Below are 19320 nucleotides of genomic sequence, written 5' to 3'. Positions count from 1 at the left end.
ATTCACACTAATTCTATTCTTGCAAACCAAAGACCAGAATTTAAATTCCACTTTATTTCCACATTATATTTGCATAGTCGTTAGTTCCACATTATATTTGTTGTAACAACCTGCTAACTACCTACTATCTTCTCTCCCTTGTATGCTATTTAAAGCTGATTGTTTTACATCAATAATTATAGTTAAGTTCATAATCTATTATGGTATCAAGAGCCAAATTTCTCCTACGAAGTTTTTTTTTCTCCTTCCCCTTCCAAATGGCTTCCGCTTCTACAACCACAATAATCCAATTAAATGCCCCAACACACTTCCCAATTAAACTCACAACCGTGAATTTCCCATTGTGTCGGCGTCAAATTCATGCCGCACTTGTTGGGTTTAATCTCTTTGGCTATGTTGATGGTACAACCAAGGAACCAGCCAAATTCACTGATCCTGCTCAAACTTCTATCAACCCGGCTCATTTAGCTTGGTATCGTCAATACCAAGTTATTTTCAGTGCTCTACTTGGGAGCTGTACTGACACCATACAACCCCTTATCTCCTCGGCTATGACAGCCCATGATGCGTGGCAACGTCTTGTTGCTAGTTACGCCAGTGCCTCACGAGGACGTATCATATCCCTCAAGGCCAAACTCACGAGGAATCCGCGAGGGTCTCGGTCCATCACCACTTATCTCAATGACATGCGAGCCATAGCTGATGATTTAGCGTTGGCTCAGTGTCCCGTACCTGACGAAGATCTAATAGTCTATGTATTGACTCAGCTAGGCGAGGATTACAGTTCCATCACATCGGCCATCCGCGTTCGTGAGAAGCCTCTTTCTTTTGGCGAGTTGGCAGATGTGCTGACTGACCATGAACGCTAATTGACAGACGCAGATGCTTTGCGTCAGTCCTTTTTTACTACTAGTGTTACTCAACGCACCTCGTCACCTCCGCGGCGCAACCACCAGTCCAACACCAACCGGAGGGCCCGCAACAATAACAATCATTATGGCTCCAATCGACAACAAGGGGAACACAATCGCTCAGGTATCGTCTGTAAGTTTTGTTATCTTACGGGTCATGAAACAAGGGTGTGTCGCAAGCTAGCCCGATTTTTAAAGGAGCATGATGTTCCTCCTGTGCAATCCTATGTATCTCCTACAGCCAATTCAATGACTAGGGCTTCTCCTCCCTGGATGTTTGATAGTGGGGCGTCGCACCATGTGACACCAAGTCTCGCTCCTCTGCAGACTTTCGCCGAGTATAGTGGATCGGATGAAATACGCCTGGGTGACGGTAATTCCTTACAAATATCCCATATTGGCCAATCTGTCATTCCCACTCCATCTAATATTCTCACTCTAGATAATGTCTTGCGTGTCCCACAGTTACACACTAATTTAGTTTCTATTTCCCAGTTATGCAAGACTAATCGTGTGTCTGTTGAATTCTTTGATTCTCATTTTATGGTCAAGGAACCAAACGGGGATTCCGCTGCTACGGGGAGTGAACATTAATGGTGTCTATTTTGGACCAGTTGCATCTCACCCAACAGTTCATGCTACGCAGTTGGCTTGTTTGTCTCAATGGCACCAACAACTTGGCCACCCGTCGAATAAGGTGTTGCAACTTGTGTTGCAACAATGTAATGTTCCAGTCTCCATGTCATCTCTGCGAAAATTTTACTGTTCCTCCTGCAATGTTCATAAAAGTCATAAACTGCCTTTTTCTAAAAATACACTTGTTAGCACTAAACCTTTGCAACTTGTTTATACTGATGTGTGGGGACTTACTGAGAACTCTATTGATGAATTTCGCTATTATGTCATTTTTGTAGACCACTTCTCAAAATACATTTGGCTGTACCCCATGAAACGTAAATCGGATGTGTTTACAATATTCATTCAGTTCAAACAGCTAGTGGAAAAATATTTTAGCCTGTCAATTATTTCTGTTTACTCAAATAATGGGGGCGAGTTCATGAGACTTGGGCCGTTTTTTAATACTCACGGTATCTCTCATTTCACCACCCCGCCACACACTCCTGAGCACAATGGTGTCACAGAGCGACGCCACAGGCATGTCGTGGAAACTGGCATGTCTCTTCTTCACTCCGCATCTTTGCCATCCTCATACTGGACCTACGCCTTTCAGATAGCCGTATATCTTATTAACCAGCTCCCTACTCCAATTTGAGGTAATCAATCCCCATTTTATGTCTTGTTCCAACAATTGCCTAATTATGCCAAGTTACAACCCTTTGGTTGCCTGTGTTTTCCCTGGTTGCGTCCCTATAACACCAAGAAACTACAACCAAATTCACGTCCATGTATTTTCCTTGGCTACTCGAACACCCAATCCGGTTATAAATGTCTAGATTTTGGTTCGAATCATATTTATGTAGCTAGGAATGTTAGATTTGTGCCCTATGTGTTTCCTTATAACGATTTGCAGAAGTCATCTACAGGCTCAACCTGTGGGTGTTCTAACACTAGTTCCAACACCAGCTCCAACTCCAGTTCAAAGTCCAGTTCCAACTCCAGTTCCAACTCCCATTCCAAGTCCAATTCCAACTCCGGTTCCAACTCCAGTTCCAACACCAGTTCCAAAACCATTGTCGTCGGCTGCGTCCAATTCATCGTCTCCCACTGTCTCAGAAAATGACCAACATGCATCCCAATCCGTGTCTGACTCACAACCTGCCTCCACATCCGAATCGTCTCAACCGTTGAATAATGTTCGCCATTCCACTCGGGAGCGTCGTCCTAATCCTAGGTATTCCGATTATGTCATTAACCACACTACTTCCCATCCCTTGCTTCTTGCTTTAGAACCTTCTACCGTCGCCCAGACTCTTAAAGATGCTCGGTGGAGGAAAGCAATGGATGAGGAGTTTGAAGCGCTGCAACGTGGCAACTGGTTCCTCGCGGAGCGGCTGTTCCGATTGGCTGCAAATGGGTCTTCCGTGTTAAGCGCAAATCGGATGGGTCGGTTGATCGTTTTAAAGCGCGACTTGTCACTAAGGGATTCTTGCAGACCGCTGGCCGGGATTATTTTGAGACATATAGCCCGGTTATGAAACCAGTCACAGTCCGTATCATTCTGACCATTGCTTTGAGTAATAGCTGGGGTCTGCGCCAGCTAGATATCAATAATGTGTTCCTTAATGGAACATTGCATGAGGAGGTTTTTATGGAGCAGCTTCCCGGGTTTGTTGATCCGTCCTTTCCAGCTCATGTATGCAAACTGACCAAAGCCTTATATGGTCTTAAACAGGCTCCCAGGACTTGATACTTGGAACTTTCCCAGTTCTTGTTGCGTTGTGGGTTTTTGAAGTCACAGGCAGATGCGTCTTTGTTTGTTTATTCTGCTAATGATATTATTGTTTATTTCCTGGTGTATGTCGATGATATTATACTAACAGGAAACAATGTTGCATGGCTTGATCAATTTGTTGAAACTCTGGCAGCTCGCATTGCCCTTAAGGACCTTGGTCCCTTGCATCACTTTCTAGGTGTTGAGGTTGTTTCAACACTCACTGGCATGTTCCTGTCTTAGAGTCAATATATCACAGACATACTGGTCCGGTTGAGATGGATGGTGCAGAAGCTGTTTCAACACCACTTGCAACATCAGACAAGTTACTCCCTGCGCAATCCGGTATTGCTACGGTAGATGTAACTCAGTATCGGCATCTTCTTGGCTTGTTGCAGTACCTGGTCATCACTAAACCTGATGTGTCCTATGCAGTTAACCGGCTCTCACAGTTCATGCATATGCTTACGAAGGTGCACTGGCAAGCTGCGAAACGGTTGTTACGCTACTTGAAGGGTATGGTGTACCATGGGTTGTACCTCCGTGCCGGGCAGCCTCTCTCACTAAGTGTGTATATGGATGCTGATTGGGGTGGCTGCATTGCCAGTGGGCGGTCCACTACCGCTTATTTATTGTATCTTGGGACCAATCTCGTCTCTTGGAAATCCACTCGTCAAAAATCAGTTTCGCGCTCGTCTACAGAAGCCGAATATCGAGCCTTGGCGAATGCTGTGCAGAAGTTTTGTGGGTTAAGAATCTGATGTAGTATTGTTAGACTGGTTGTTACAACAACCTGCTAACTACCCACTATCTTCTCTCTCTTGTATGCTATTTAAAGCTGATTGTTTTACATCAATAACTACAGTTAAGTTCATAATCTATTAGATTAATCCTCATACTAACTAGATATAAACAAAAAAAGTGATATGTTAACCCATATGGTCAATACAAAATAAAAATTCTTATGATTATTTTTTATCAATTAATTTAACCAGATCGAAGGTATAACAGCAAAGAAAACTCAAGTGTAAAGAACCCTTGAGAGATTGGATAAAATACTATGTAACTCCATAAGATTGAGGATATTTAAATGCCTTGTACCTCGAAACCTAGTGAAGTGACATGTTATCAAGACATATCTTATTTTTGTTCTACTTTTATTGTTACATTTGAAATATATAAAAACGCAGCACACAATGATGTTGAAACTGACATTGTAATACAAACGATCTGTACGCAGTTCGGACAAACAACCCTAATTTGCGAGGCACTTCTCAATTTGAGAATTTGCCTAAATCCACTAAAAGCTTAATATTTAAATTACACTGTTTGAAACCTGAGATTACACAATAGAATGATCTTTCCTACGAAACTATTGAAACCTAAACAAATGTACTACTTTCTAGGGGATTTGGGTATCTCTTCTCAATGACTCTCGTACCTCACAAGTTAGATCTTGAAAGCTTGTCTGTTGTGTTGTAGAGCTGCTTCATTTATAGGGCTAAGAGTCATAAGTTGGATATGAGTAGAATCGCTATTCCTAATTAAATTAGGAATAGAGATCCTAATTCTTGCTTGATTTAGTAAACTCTTTTTGCTTAATTAGGAATAGAGATCCTAATTCTTGCTTGATTTAGTAAACTCTTTTTGCTTAGAATTTTGACAAATTATTTCAAGTCAACAACATCATGATGAAAATGTGTCTTTGAGTATTAATATAAAAAATTTGTATCGTCACTACCTGAGGGTGTGCAATTCAGTGAAATAATCACGGGACAGTAGAACAAACCACATCATGACTGATGGTGAACGAAATGGTGGCACCACACCGGCCGGGAATGCTAGCGACGCGGGCGAGTTGCTCGTCGTTGACGGAGGAGGTAAGGGACGTCAAACAGACGCACAGGATCTGGCGATCTAGCTGGGTCGAGGCGGCACAGGATCTGGCGATCTAGCTGGGTCGAGGCCGCGCTGAGCAGCAATTTCAGGCCGTTGCAGCAAACGGACGACGGCCCTTTGTCGACGTTGTCAGTGATCAAATAGAGAACACATGGGCTCAGGTCGGAGTTCACAGTTTGGCACATGACCTTCACCTCCGCACCGTACGGCGCGGTTGCTCCGGCGACGAAGAGGATGGCAAACACGGTTAGGTACAGTTTTGCAGATACAGCCATGGCGGTGTATTGGGTTGTGTGTGTAGTGTAGGTATTCTTCTTCTTCAGTTAAGCTACCAATTTATAATGCTTCACCATCCTAAGAGCATATAGTTGTAGTTTTTGATGAATTTTTACAAGTGTGACTAGAAAAGAGGAAATGGAATAGGAGGGAAAAAAGGGAAAAAAAAATACAAAAATACGAGTACAAAAAATTAAAGTTAATCCGCTACTGTTATAAAGGGACAGTTGCAGATTCTAAAGTCCCGAAATATTAAAATACAATATGTGCAATTGGTTCATTTATTGAAAGTGTTTTCTCCTTACTATAATTTTGGAATTTATACGGCAATTTATATCTTACACCACGGCGCGCGTTGCACTGTGCGCCCAGATGCAAAACAACGTCGTTTTAATTTTTTTTTTTTTTTTTTTTTTGAAATTTCTCACCCCAGTGTATGGCAGTTAATTTTTATTTTAAAAAAAAACCCCATGTTCAAAAATGTACATAATGTTATACTAGAATACACAAAATTGTATACATGAATGTACATAATTATATAACAAAATATACATACTCTTTTTAAAAGATAATACACATAATCTAACATAATACATAATAAACATAAACTTTTAACATAATACACATCAACTCTTAACATAATACACACAAATTTTCTGATTCGGATGTACATAATTGTATAAAAAGAATGTACATAATTGTATAAAAATGTACATAACTGTATGAACAAATATACATAATTGTATGAACAAATATACATAATTGTGTGAATAAATATTCATAATCACAGCAACTTCCTACCGCGCCTCCCAAAACGACGTCGTTTTGGGATGCGCACCGTGGTGTATGGTATAACGATTGAATTTATACTATTGATTCCCTTTCATTCTCATTTATACCAAATACTGTATTTTTTTTATGCGCGATGCGCAAAAAATAGGTGCTTAATATTAATACATTATATTAATATTTTAAAATTTATTTAGATTTTAGATATTTAAATTATTCTTAATAATAATAATAATAATAATAATAATAATAATAATAATAATAATAATAATAATAATAATGTAAATAATTTTTTACTTATATTTTATGTAATAATTAACATATAACTCAAATATACAATGTTTATATATTATTATTAATGAAGAAGATAAGAAAATATATGGTGGGTGCATTTGCATGGTAACAATAGTGGAAAAGATAACGGAAGTTATAACGGTAGGGGTATGTTTGTCCAAAATATTTTGATGTACAACCTTTATAGCATAATGTACAAAAAAACTTAACAGAAAAAATGAACATAATTCTATTTCGGCAAACCAAAACTTGGAATTTAAATTTCACTTTATTTCCATTTGAATTACAAATATGGAATACAATTCATAGAGTTGGAATTAGAAGTAGTGAAAGTAGAGAAATAATTTGGGAGGAGGTGATTAGCAAGCACGTCTTCCTCTTCCTTCCAGTAGGGCCTGTCGTCATCTATTGCTTCTTGTGGCATTATTGCCTCCATTCCTTTTAGCTGCAAAATTGTAGGTTTAATCACAATCATTGCATCATCCTCATCATCTTCCTTTTCATTTAGAAACCTACCACAAAACCACCAAGAATAGGAGTGAGGTATCTCTGTATATAACTTCCAATCTTCTGCTACAAAGGGAACTGGATAATCCACGACAATGGTGGGTTTTTGCCCACTCGTGATTCTGAAGCACCCAAATCTTGATATTATTCTCCCCATCTCCATCTTGGCTGTAAAGAGATAGCTTTGAATCCCATTCTCTTGGCTTCACATTGCCCCAATTTGAGAAGAGAGTTTCTGGGATTTATTCACTTTCACACCTCTCATTCTCTGCGTTGACTGACAGAATTTTCTTGGGTTCATTGTCCATGGTGACCACATGGAAAACGTTTCCGATGCTCAGAGCGTATATCTTCGATCGGCCGGCGGAAGGGGGTGCCGAGCGAGTAGTTCGGAGAATTGTCATTATTCAGAGGTCTCCACGCCGCGTCAACGCCGACTGTTATCGCTCTGAATCGTCCCTCCATAACCGACTTCCCCGCCTGCGAGAAACTTATCACCTTACAGCAACTTTTTCCGACGAAAAACATCCCGGCGAGCATCCAATTAGCGGCGACGACGGGCAGGTACACCGCTTGCCTCGTCTCCGGGTTCCTTATCCGAAGCCTTTCTCCCAGCTCTGTGCCGCGATCATGCTCTAGGACTAGCCCTTTCCGTGTATCGATACACCTGAGCACCGCTCTCTTCTGCGTCGTCTTGTTGTACTTACTGGAGAAGGCGGTTCCAAGCCGCCGCATATGCTTATGTTGATAGCAGGAGCGGGTGGCGGCGCGGCGGTGATGCTTCTCCATGAACTCATCGTCCCGTTCAATGATGTGGCGCCATGTCTTGCAGATGCACTTCAATCTTAGTAATGATTCCACCGGCAACCAGCTCAAAATCTCCGCGATTATATCGTCCGGCAGGGACGACGGAGAAGATGAAAACCACTGCTTTATTAGACATTCTACTATACTATTGGGAAATAAGGTAACAATTCATTGTCGTAGTATTGAGCAGATGAACAGAACTACGTTAATTTTCACCGTATTTAAATATGAAAAGTAAACCTAAGATCATTAATTAGAAGTTGTAAACATAAGGAAAGTGATTTCCAAAATAATAAGGAAACCATATTCTTCGGAGTTTGACTGCACCACTTCGGAGTACTTCCCATACGGAGATAACACATCTCCAAATTTCATAGTGCCCTATAATTGTTACACCATGTACCAGGTTTACCTTGTATTATGAACTCTGATCCGAAACAAAATTTAGATTATTTACTTGCAGTTAATATATCAATCATTATATCGAACCCTGGTTCAATACACAGAATTCGTGTTAATAATACACATACACATAAACACTATATAATGAAGATGAATTCTGTACCTTATGAAGTCAAATTCTGTGTATTGGATCAGAGTCCACAGTGCATTGTGGACCCTGATACACGATATAGTTATGTTATGTATCTTCATTTAGTAAATTATGTACATATTACAATTAACATATTATGTACTTGTAGTTAATATATAAAAGAGAAAAGGGTCAAATAGACCCATAAACATTTCGCTAAAGGTCAATTAACCCCACAAACTTTTGAAAAGGTCAATTGAACATATGAAGACACAATTTTGAATCACTTGGCCCCATTAACCGGTAACTCCACAGGTAATAGCAGGTAATTGACTATATGGCGCCATGTAAGCTTTATTTTATGTTTTTTGGATTGCCACATAAGAAAAAAAAATTAAAAGATGATTTATATGACAGTGCTTAGGCTACAGCCCTAATTCTCACGAAATCTTCTCTTCATCTTTCATTCCTTACTCGTATGCATTCTTTTTGTGGATTTGGAGCTTCCAAGTGACGTGGACCCTCGATCATTGTTGATTTCTCCTTTTGGGTTCTTCGGATTCCTCAGTTTTCTCATCTGGGTCGGTGAGTTTATGTGCTTTTCACCTTCTGACTTGTTCGATTTTGCTTGTTTTTGTTCGATTTCCTCCTGTGCGTTTGGGAATTTTCCTTATTTTGCTTGCCTGTGAGGTTATACACTTATACTGTTCTGGGTTTGCGGAGCAATTTGTTCATTATATTCTTGTTAGATTAGGATTTTACTATGGTTTCTGAAGCGTTTTGTTATCTTTACTTCTGCTTCAGGAGTTCAAGGGAGTCGGGGTGGCATGGTGATTGGTTATGCAAGTTAATGAGCTGCGTTTATTTGACCCTTAATTTTTTTTGTTTAATTTTATTTTGTTAATTTATGCTGATGTGGCAATCCAAAAAACATAAAATAAAGTTTACGTGGCGCCACATGTCAATTACCTGCTATTATTGTGGAGTTATCGGTTAATGGAGCCAAGTGATTCAAAATTGTGTCTTCATGTGTTCAATTGACCTTTTCAAAAGTTTGTGGGGTTAATTGATCTTTAGCGAAATGTTTAGGGGCCTATTTGACCTTTTTCACTATATAAAATAATTTACATTCAGTGCACAAATAATGTACTTTTAATATATTAAAAATGTATGTTATATTTATGGTCTACACAACTATGTGGACCATGGTTCACACAATAATTTGTGGTTTAATCGTGTCATATTCAATTCATTGAGTCACCGTGATTTACATCCTCCCAAATGCTCCGTCGGGTAGGGATGTGGGGAGCCCTCGGGATTGGGGATTCAATCTTTTAGGAGAAGAATAAGGTGATATGATGAGTCAGCTTTGAGTAGAGACTAACATATGTACTTCCACCCACAAGAATTAAACTTTGTTTAATAATTATTTAATAAACAAAATAATGATAATAATAATTATTATTATAAACAAAATAAGTACTCCATAATTCTAAGAATCCTAAATTAGACTTTGTCTAATAATTATTTAATAATAATAATTACTTACCAATAATAATCTCTATCTCTATATATATTAAAGTAAAATGATGGCAAAAAAAATTTTCACTCCAAAATGTGAAAAAAATTATTGTATTCACATGAATTAAACTCTGTCTAATAATTATTTAATAAACAAAATAATAATAATATACAAAATAAGTACTTCATAATTCTGACAATCCTAAACTTTGTCTAATAATTATTTATTATTATTTAATAATAATAATAATAATAATGATGATGATGATAATGCTATTATCTTATTTACTTTATTTTCCTTACTACTATATAATACTTACCAATAATAATAATAATACACAAAATAAGTACTCCATAATTCTGAGAATCCTAAACTTTGTCTAATAATTATTTAATAATAATAATTACTTATCAATAATAATAATAATAATAGTAATAAATAAGTACTTAACTTTTTTTTTTTTTTTGAATGCTACTAGCTCTATTAAGTACTTAACTTAATAATACTAATTATTCTTATTAAACCCTCTCCATAATTCTGACAATCTTAAACTTTGTCTAATAATTTATTGTGTTCACATTTATTGGTAAAGTTTTATATTAAATCATTACTTCCTAATATAATTTTACTTCTATTACGTTGTTGTTGTTATTATTATTATTATTATTATTATTATTATTATTATTATTATATTAAATATTAAATTAAAAACTAAAAATATTATTACGCCCTAATAATATATATATATATATATATATATATATATATATATATATATATATATATATATATATATATATTTCCCAATGATCATCATTCTTTCTAAACCTACTTACCATTCTAACTCCTACTCTTCATCGGTTTCTGTTTGGTAAAATTAGCTTTTTAATAAGCTGATAAATGTAAAAAGATTAAAAAGGACATCTTCATAAAATTTAAATTAGTTTGTTTACATATTAAAATTTAACATTTTGTCTTTAAAAAAAATTAATATTTTGAAATAAAACTATTAGCATAATCATGATCTATCATCTCATAATGAAGTAGCAATCTTGTTGCAAATCTAATAATAATAATAATAATAATAATAATAATAATAATAATATTTGCGGTAAAAGTTGCGGATAAAGGAGAAGAGAAAATAGTTTTAATTGGGAAGGTTAATTATGTTATTTCTTTAAAATAATAAGGATAAAAATAGAAAAAAAGTTAGGAAGCTAGAAGCTTATTTTGAAACGCTATCTAAGGTAGCGTTCCAAAATAAGCTCTTATTTTAAGCTAGGAGCTTATTTTGGGAACATTACCAAAAACAGCTTATAGCTTATTAGTAGCTTAAAATAAGCTATAAGCTCCTAAATAAGCTCTGCCAAACAGAGCCTAAATAATCAAAAGAAGATTAATTAAACGTAAAAAAAAAAAAAAAACTAAATTTGTTTAAATAAAAAAAAAAACTCATGAAAATCAAATGATTTTTGAAGTTCCTGATTTATAATCTTTGATGCTCAACTTTGAATGCTATGTATTTAGTTGGACTAATTATTTGACCAAAGTTTATGTTAAATTTTATATTATATATATTTTTAATACATTTTAACATATTCATAATGTATGTTTAACAATTATGCCAACTCTAATTGGAATAGATATCAAACCTAAGACCTTTCTTGTATAAATTATAATGTGTATGTTAAGAATAATAAATAGTTAACGGAATATTAGGTTACTAAAGTTTATAGTTTTATACTAACGAAATTTAGAGTTATTTAAGATAAGAAAATAATATAATAGATGGTAAATAGGAAAAATCATTAAAAAAATACTAAAATTAAAATAATATCAACCATTCATTTTAAGAAACAACTACTACAGACATTTTTTTATTCCAGCTAAAAGGCCTAACATTGGCTCTTATTAGATTTGTAGATATTGAAATTCACAATAATTCTATTTGAGCAAACCAAAACTTGGAATTTATTTAAATTTCACTTTATTTCCATTTGAATTGCAAATATTGAATACAATTCATAGAGTTGTCATTAGAAGTAGTGAAAGTTGAGAAATAATTTGGGAGGAGGTGATTAGCCCGTCTTCTTCTTCCTTCCAGTAGGGTCTTTCGACGTCTATTGCTTCTTGTGGCATTATTGCCTTCATTCCTTTTAGCTGCAAAATTGTAGGTTTAATCACAATCACTGCATCATCTTCCTTTTCATTTAGAAACCCACCACTAAACCAATAAGAATAGGAGTGAGGTATCTCTGTATAAAACTTCCCATTTTCTACTACAAAAGGAACTGGATAATCCACAACAATGGTGGTTTTTGCCCACTCGTGATTCAGAAGCACCCAAATGTAGATATTATTATTCTCCCCATCTTGGCTGTAAAGAGACAGCTTTGAATCCCATTCTCTTGGCTTCACATTTCTCCAATCTGAGAAGAGAGTTTCTGGGATTTCTTCACTTTCACATCTCTCATCCTCTGCGTTCACTGACAGAATTTTCTTGGGTTCATTGTCCATGATGACCACATGGAAAACGTTTCCGATGCTCAGAGCGTATATCTTAGACCTCGGGAAGAGGATGCTTATCTTGTATGGCAGATCATCAGAATTATTATTATTGAGAGGTCTCCACGCTGCATCAGCGCCCACTGTTATCGCTCTGAATCGTCCCTCCAAAATCGATTTCCCCTCCTGGGAGAAACTTATCACTTTACAGCAACTTTTTTTTCCGACGAAAAACATTCCGGCGAGCATCCAATAAGCGGCGACGACGCGGAGGTACACCGCTTGCCTTGTCGCCGGGTTCCTTATGCGAAGCCTCTCTGCGAGGTCTAAGTCGCGATCTTGCTCCAGCACTAACCCGTTCTGTGTATCGATACAGCAGAAGGTGTAGAAGTTGGTTGTAGGTATATGCTTATGTTGATAGCTGAAACAGGTGGTGGCGCGGTGGTGATGCTTCTCAATGAACTCATCGTCCCGTTCAATGATGTGGCGCCATGTCTTGCAGATGGACTTGAATCTCAGTAATGATACCACCGGCAACCAGCTCAAAATCTCCGCGACTATATCGTCCGGCAGACACCAAGAGGAAGACATTCTACTATCCTATTGGGAAATAAGATAACAATTCAATGTCTTAGTATTGAGCAGATGAACAGAACTACTGTTAACTATTAAAAGTAAACCTCTTCAACTAAGAACATTATATTAATTAGAAGTTGTAAAACATAAGGAAAGTGATTTCTAAAATAATAAGGAAACAATATCCTAAAAGAACATTATATTAATTAGAAGTTTTAAAATATAAGGAAAGTGATTTTTAAAATAATAAGGAAACAATATCCTAAAAGGACTATAATTGTTATACCATGAACCAGAGATCAGGATTCACATAAGTCCACCACTTAACGTATTATTCTTTCAAAAGGCTGAACCCCAACCACCGGTAGGATTCACATTGTATTATGGACTGGTCCACCACTTAACGTCACTTAACGTATTATTCTTTCAAAAGGCTGAACCCCAACCACCGGTGTCCCCCATCACTGCCGCTGGTGAGACTCAATCCCTGGTCATTCTTCCAAAGTTTCACCTCTGTGACCAGTTGAGCTACCCATGCGGGTACAATTAACGTATTATGTATCTTCACTTAGTAAATTATGTACATATTACAGTTATCATATTATGTACATGTACTTCTGTAGTAGTTAATATATTATGTATTTATTACAAATAACGTGTTATGTGGCCATAGATAACATATATATATATATATATATATATATATATATATATATATATATATATATATATATACATTTAGTTAATAAATTATGTACTTATTACAATTAATATATTATCTATTTTCAGTTTATTTATACGTACATAATTTATTAATTGAAGTTTTATGATATGTTAAATGCAAACACATAATTTGAATGTTGTTTTAGATCATCAAAATCCACAATATATATAAGGTGGACCTTGATTTATTATGTAATAATTTGCCACTATATTATGCCAGAGCCGAGCCACTCAAACCAAACCCAGGCCAATCAATCGAGCTTAACCGATCCCTTGTGTGCATCCGCATTTGGCTTTATCTGTTGAGTCATTGAGTTATTATTATTTACATCCTTCTAAATGCTCTGTCGAACTGGTGTGGGGTGACCTTGGAGTTAGGGATTCAACTTTTTGTAAGAACTGCTTAAGTCAAATACTAGATCGTATGTATATATGGTGTTGTGAAGACATTAACCGTGTCATGTTAGAGTAGAATAAGGTGATATGATGATGAGTCAGCTTTGAGTAGAGACTAATTTATGTACTTCCATCCATCAATGTCAAGTTATGGATGAAGTTTGAGTTATAATTGTGGGCAGATGCGTTAGATCAATATGTGCAAATTCATTATTGACTTAGAAGTTATTAGTAGTATATTTATTTCTTTTAGCGGTTAGTTATTTTAATTGATGAATTATTTTAACAAAAATATATTTATTGAATACCGCCTGACTTTTAAAGACTCTCTAAAAGTTTGAATTGAATACCTCTAAACTTTTAAAGTTCATAAAAGTCTCTAACACTCTACGAAAGTCATGATTGAATACACCCCCTAAGTGGGAAGGGAATTTAAAATCCCTCCAACCAAACGCCCTGTTAGTGAAGGGAATATCCTGAGTGAATGATATGAATATGGTCAAGGACGGAGATGGTGGCATTAGTTTAAGGTTTGCATTATATATATATATATATATATATATATATATATATATATAATTATATATATATATATAATTATATCCATTAATATTATATATTATACATATTTATACCAAATACCATCAGCATCATAACTTTTCTTAACTTACAATTTTTTTTAATGTACAGACAAACTGACAAAATTAAAATATTTAAGAAATTTAATGGCCAACTTGCAGACATTACCACTAAAAATCTTATAACACCAAAATTTATTCCTCTCCCCCCACTGGTTGTTTTTTTTTTTTTTTTTTTTTTTTTTTTTTGGTGAATACTTTATTTTTGCCATGCCATGAAAGGAAAATCACCTTTTTATCTTCAATAATAATCTTTATAATTTAATAAAATAATGAGTTTCATTGGCAAGTGTTGTTAGGATAATAAACTAATAAATTCTAACTATTATTAATTAGTGTAAGGTTTGCATCAAGCCTTACCTTCAACCGATACAACAGAATCTTGAAGTTGACTTTCTGCATTTTATATATACACCTTTTATATATATATATATATATATATATATATATATATATATATATATATATATATATATATATATGCGCGCGCACATTGCGAGAACAACATTTCAAGAATCAAAGCCCCCTCCAAAAAAAGAAAAAATTGTCTTTTAACATATACAACACGACTAAAGCGAAGAAATAATAATACAAACGATCGACTAGAGTTAATCTCAATTTAAGTACGATTTCCCTTTTTTCTGAAGGAGTAGACTTGAGATGGTAGCAATATATAGACATTTTTTTTATATTTTAATAGGTATAATTGAGGAGTGGAGGGCAGATCCTGAGTGAATGATGTGAATATGGTCAAGGAGATGGTGGCATTAGTTTAAGGTTTGCATTATATATTTATATATATATATATATATATATATATATATATATATATATATATATATAAATATATAATACACATGTGTAACGTGCATTGCGAGAACAACATTTCAAGCTAAGAATCAAAGCCCCCTCCAAAAACCCAAAAAAAAAAAAAAAAAAACAAACAAAAACAACCAAAAAAAAAAAAAAAAAAACTGTCTTTTAACAATACGACTAATGATCCAACCGTAGGATAAAGCCAAAGATAAAAGTAACCTGACAGTAGTGGGTTTTACTATCGGGCTGAATATATCAAAGAAAATCCTGACTTGGAATCTGATTGAACCCTTTTGCTACTAATTTAGTCTTGTTTCTCTCAATAGAACCATTCGTCTTTTTTTTTTTTGTGCGAAAGACCCACCTACAACCAATAACATTCATATCTAATTGAGAAGGAACTAGGCACCATGTGTGATTTTGCAGCAGAGCTGTAACAACCCAAAAATAATTTTTCTAAATTTCTATTTTATAAATTTCAAAATAGCTATTTCCACTCTTTCAAAATTTTTATTTTGAAAACGGTGTTTGAATTAAATATTTTAAATCGAGTTTTAAATAAATTCGACACCGGGAATATTCTACTTCGAAAATCCTAAATTTTGGGTGCATTTATGTACCAAGTTTTGACCTAAAAAGTTAATCTGAGTGAAACCAGAAAAGAACCTACGAAACCGAAACCAAGTGTTTTAACTAGAAACTATTTTTAGAAAATTCTATTTTTGACCCCAAGTTATTCAAAACTATCTTTTAGACTATGGCCCATGATGCAAGGTGAACCATAAGCTTTCTCAAAACTTTGTCTGATCTTTTTGAAGCCAAGCTAAATTACTCCTTTGCCATCCACCAATCATTGAAGTTTATCCTAGGGTTTTGAGCCATATAAATGGAATAGTAACCCTTTGTGTCTCATGGTCTCTTTCTTTGCCTCTCCCAAGCTTTTGTCTGCCAAGTAGAAGAAGAAAACATAGTAAGGATTTCTAAGTTTCATTCTCATCTATTCATTCATTTCCTTCTACTTTCTTCACTCTTTTGCATCCAATCTCTGAGGTCTCCAATCTCAAACTTAGGAGAATCAACAATGATTGGTGGAGGGCAAGTTAGTAATTTGGCTTGGGTTCTAAAAATATCAGGCAAAAAGGTGGAGTCTTGTGGTTCACCAAGCTTCATGGACAAAGGTCTAGAATCATAGTTTAAAATAGTTTTTGGGGTCAAAATACATTTTTCCAAAAATACTTTCTAGACAACCACTTAGTTTAGGTTCTATAGATTTCTCCCGGTTTCACTCAGATTGACTTTTGGCTAAAAATCTTGATACGCAATGTACCTGGAAATTTAGGGTTTTAGAATTAAAATAAGTCTCGGTGTTGAATTCATTTACAAGTGGCTCAAAATAATTTATTCAAACACCATTTTTATCGCAAAAATTTTTGGTAGAGTGAAAAATGGCTATTTTGGAATTTCTTAAAACCGAATTTATAAAATTAAATTTTGGGTTATCACAGGAGCAGACTGAACCGGCTTTACGGAGTCCGTGGGTACGGCGGGTGTACATGGCTGCAAAACAGGTTCAGCCCAAGGGCGAGGCTGCGGAGCCGGAGGTGCTTGCAAAACAGTCTTAGTAGCAAAGGGAAAAACTGTCTCATCAAAGCGTACGTGCCTGCAAACATATATCTTATTAATCTGTAAGTCCATGCACATATACCCCCGGAAAGAGTCAAGATAACCTAAGAAGACACAAGGAGAGGATCTGTAGGTCATTTTATGACGATTGTATGGTCTCAAGTGAGGATAACACATACAACCAAAGACACAAAGAAAAGAATAAGATGGAGGTGATTTATGTAACATAAGATGGGGATTGGAATTATTCAAGACACTAGATGGCCTTCTATTTATCAAATAAACAGCAGTCTCAAAAGCAAAATCCCAAAACCGAGACGGAACAAAAGCATAAGCCATAAGAGTTAGCTAATTTCAACAATATGCATATGTCTCCTTTCAACACGACCATTTTGCTCATGAGTGTATGCACATGGCTGCTTATGATTAATGCCTAATTGCACGAATAAGGAGTGTAATTTCTTGTATGCAGCTCTTAGATCAGATTGAATGGATTTTATCTTACGATTGAAGGAACGTTCAACCATAGCACGAAATTGATCAAAAATGACATAAAGATTAGATTTTAATTTCATGGAAAAATACCAAGTGTAACGAGAATGATCATCCACAAAGATAACAAAATAACGATAACCACTAGAGGATAACAAAGGAGCTGGACCCCAAATATCATTATATATTAAATCAATAATATCTGAACTAGTAGACTCAACACGTGGCAAAGAGAAACGTGCAGATTTACCCAATTGACATGCAAAACACAAACTAGAATTACAACGAATAGTACGACTAGACCCACTAACCGAACAGGACTGAAGAACACGACTAAGGACACGCTGATGTGGATGACCAAACGATCATGCCAGACTGAAGCAGAGGCACAAGCAGAGAGAAACGCGGAAGGTGACGGACTTGAAACTTGTAATATAATGTATATAGCCCACTAGAACTATTGCCCCGAAGTAAAATGTTTGAGACTATACCATTAAATTATAAGGTGTTAAGTAATTATAATTCATCATATATTGATACTTCTAAACTCTAAGACTTTTAAACGAACACACATTGAGTGTTATAGTGTTAAACACTTGTATATAACGTTATTAATATTGTACTATATGTACCAGCAATAAAATTGTGTTATTTTTATTATTATGTTGGGCATCGACTTAGTGTGCTGAGTTTAAAATCCTACCATTAAAATTTGACGCTAACTATTACGCAAATATAATGAGGAAATAAAGTAGAATTTAAATTCGGATCTTCGATTTGAGAAATAGAATTTAAAATGATAGATTTTTAATATAACGTATAAATTAAGTATCAACCAAAGACCTTATGATTAAGCAACATAATTGTGTCTTTCTAAATGGAAGGTCGCAGATTCAAACAGATACTACACTGAAACAGAGTAAAAAAAAAAAAAAAAGTCTTTGACCTTAAAATTCTAAATTAAATATACTTTTACAAATTTTGATGGACTACTACTATTAATACTTTTTATTTATAGTATATTTTTATTCCAATAAAATTTATAATCTGTCATATTTTTATAGATGATAATAAATTTATGTATTGTAATTGAAAAATAATACGGAGTAATAAATTAAGTTGCCACAAAAATGGTATATTATAGATTTTTTAAAAAAAAACTAGTATTTGCACCCGTGCGATGCACGGAATTAATTTGTTGTAATATATTAAGAATATATGAATCGATATATAATTATTTAAATTAGAACATCAAATATTATATAGTACAATTAAAGATATAGTTTGGATCGTTTATATATTTTGATGTTATCCCCATTGCTTGAATTTGTGCAAATAATTGCTCAAATTAATAGCTAATATCTAGATGTACGCATATTGTGCTATAACTTTGAAGATTTTATTTATCATTGTTTAGTATTTTCATAAATTAGGCAAATGTGTTCGTTCTCTAACAACTCAGTTATAAAAATGAATTGTCATCCTTCTTCATTTGTATGGAAGATATATTTTTTTTGTCTACATATATAGCAATTTTTTCATTTAAAAAAATATTACTCTTCAATTTTCACTAAGGGTCCGTTTGGAAAGCATGAAAATGACTTTTGAAAAATGTTTTTTGA

General features: G+C 34.9%; 3 protein-coding genes across 3 annotated transcripts; 2 read left to right on the top strand and 1 right to left on the bottom strand.

Moving 5' to 3' along the window:
- Positions 1-257: 257 nt before the first annotated feature.
- Positions 258-869, top strand: LOC109170983. Its single transcript, XM_019320116.1, has one exon. It carries the CDS (start codon positions 258-260, stop codon positions 867-869), a length of 612 nt encoding a protein of 203 aa, XP_019175661.1.
- Positions 870-3581: 2712 nt separating this feature from the next.
- Positions 3582-4064, top strand: LOC109170982 (uncharacterized mitochondrial protein AtMg00810-like). Its single transcript, XM_019320115.1, has one exon. It carries the CDS (start codon positions 3582-3584, stop codon positions 4062-4064), a length of 483 nt encoding a protein of 160 aa, XP_019175660.1.
- A 1080-nt stretch (positions 4065-5144) lies between these two features.
- On the bottom strand, positions 5145-5477 carry LOC109170981 (non-specific lipid-transfer protein 2-like). Its single transcript, XM_019320114.1, has one exon. The coding sequence runs from the start codon at positions 5475-5477 to the stop codon at positions 5145-5147; it is 333 nt and encodes a 110-aa protein (XP_019175659.1).
- Positions 5478-19320: the final 13843 nt, after the last annotated feature.

The sequence above is a fragment of the Ipomoea nil genome, unplaced genomic scaffold (assembly GCF_001879475.1).
Source record: "Ipomoea nil cultivar Tokyo-kokei standard unplaced genomic scaffold, Asagao_1.1 scaffold3384, whole genome shotgun sequence".
NCBI lineage: Eukaryota > Viridiplantae > Streptophyta > Magnoliopsida > Solanales > Convolvulaceae > Ipomoea > Ipomoea nil.
The sequence above is the reverse complement of the archived record's forward strand: the minus strand, read 5'-3'. Positions and strand labels throughout refer to the sequence as shown.

Excerpts from the sequence above, each read along its gene's own strand:
- LOC109170983 (XM_019320116.1), top strand. The coding sequence starts at position 258 with ATGGCTTCCGCTTCTACAACCACAATAATCCAATTAAATGCCCCAACA.
- LOC109170982 (XM_019320115.1), top strand. The coding sequence starts at position 3,582 with ATGGATGGTGCAGAAGCTGTTTCAACACCACTTGCAACATCAGACAAG.
- LOC109170981 (XM_019320114.1), bottom strand. The coding sequence starts at position 5,477 with ATGGCTGTATCTGCAAAACTGTACCTAACCGTGTTTGCCATCCTCTTC.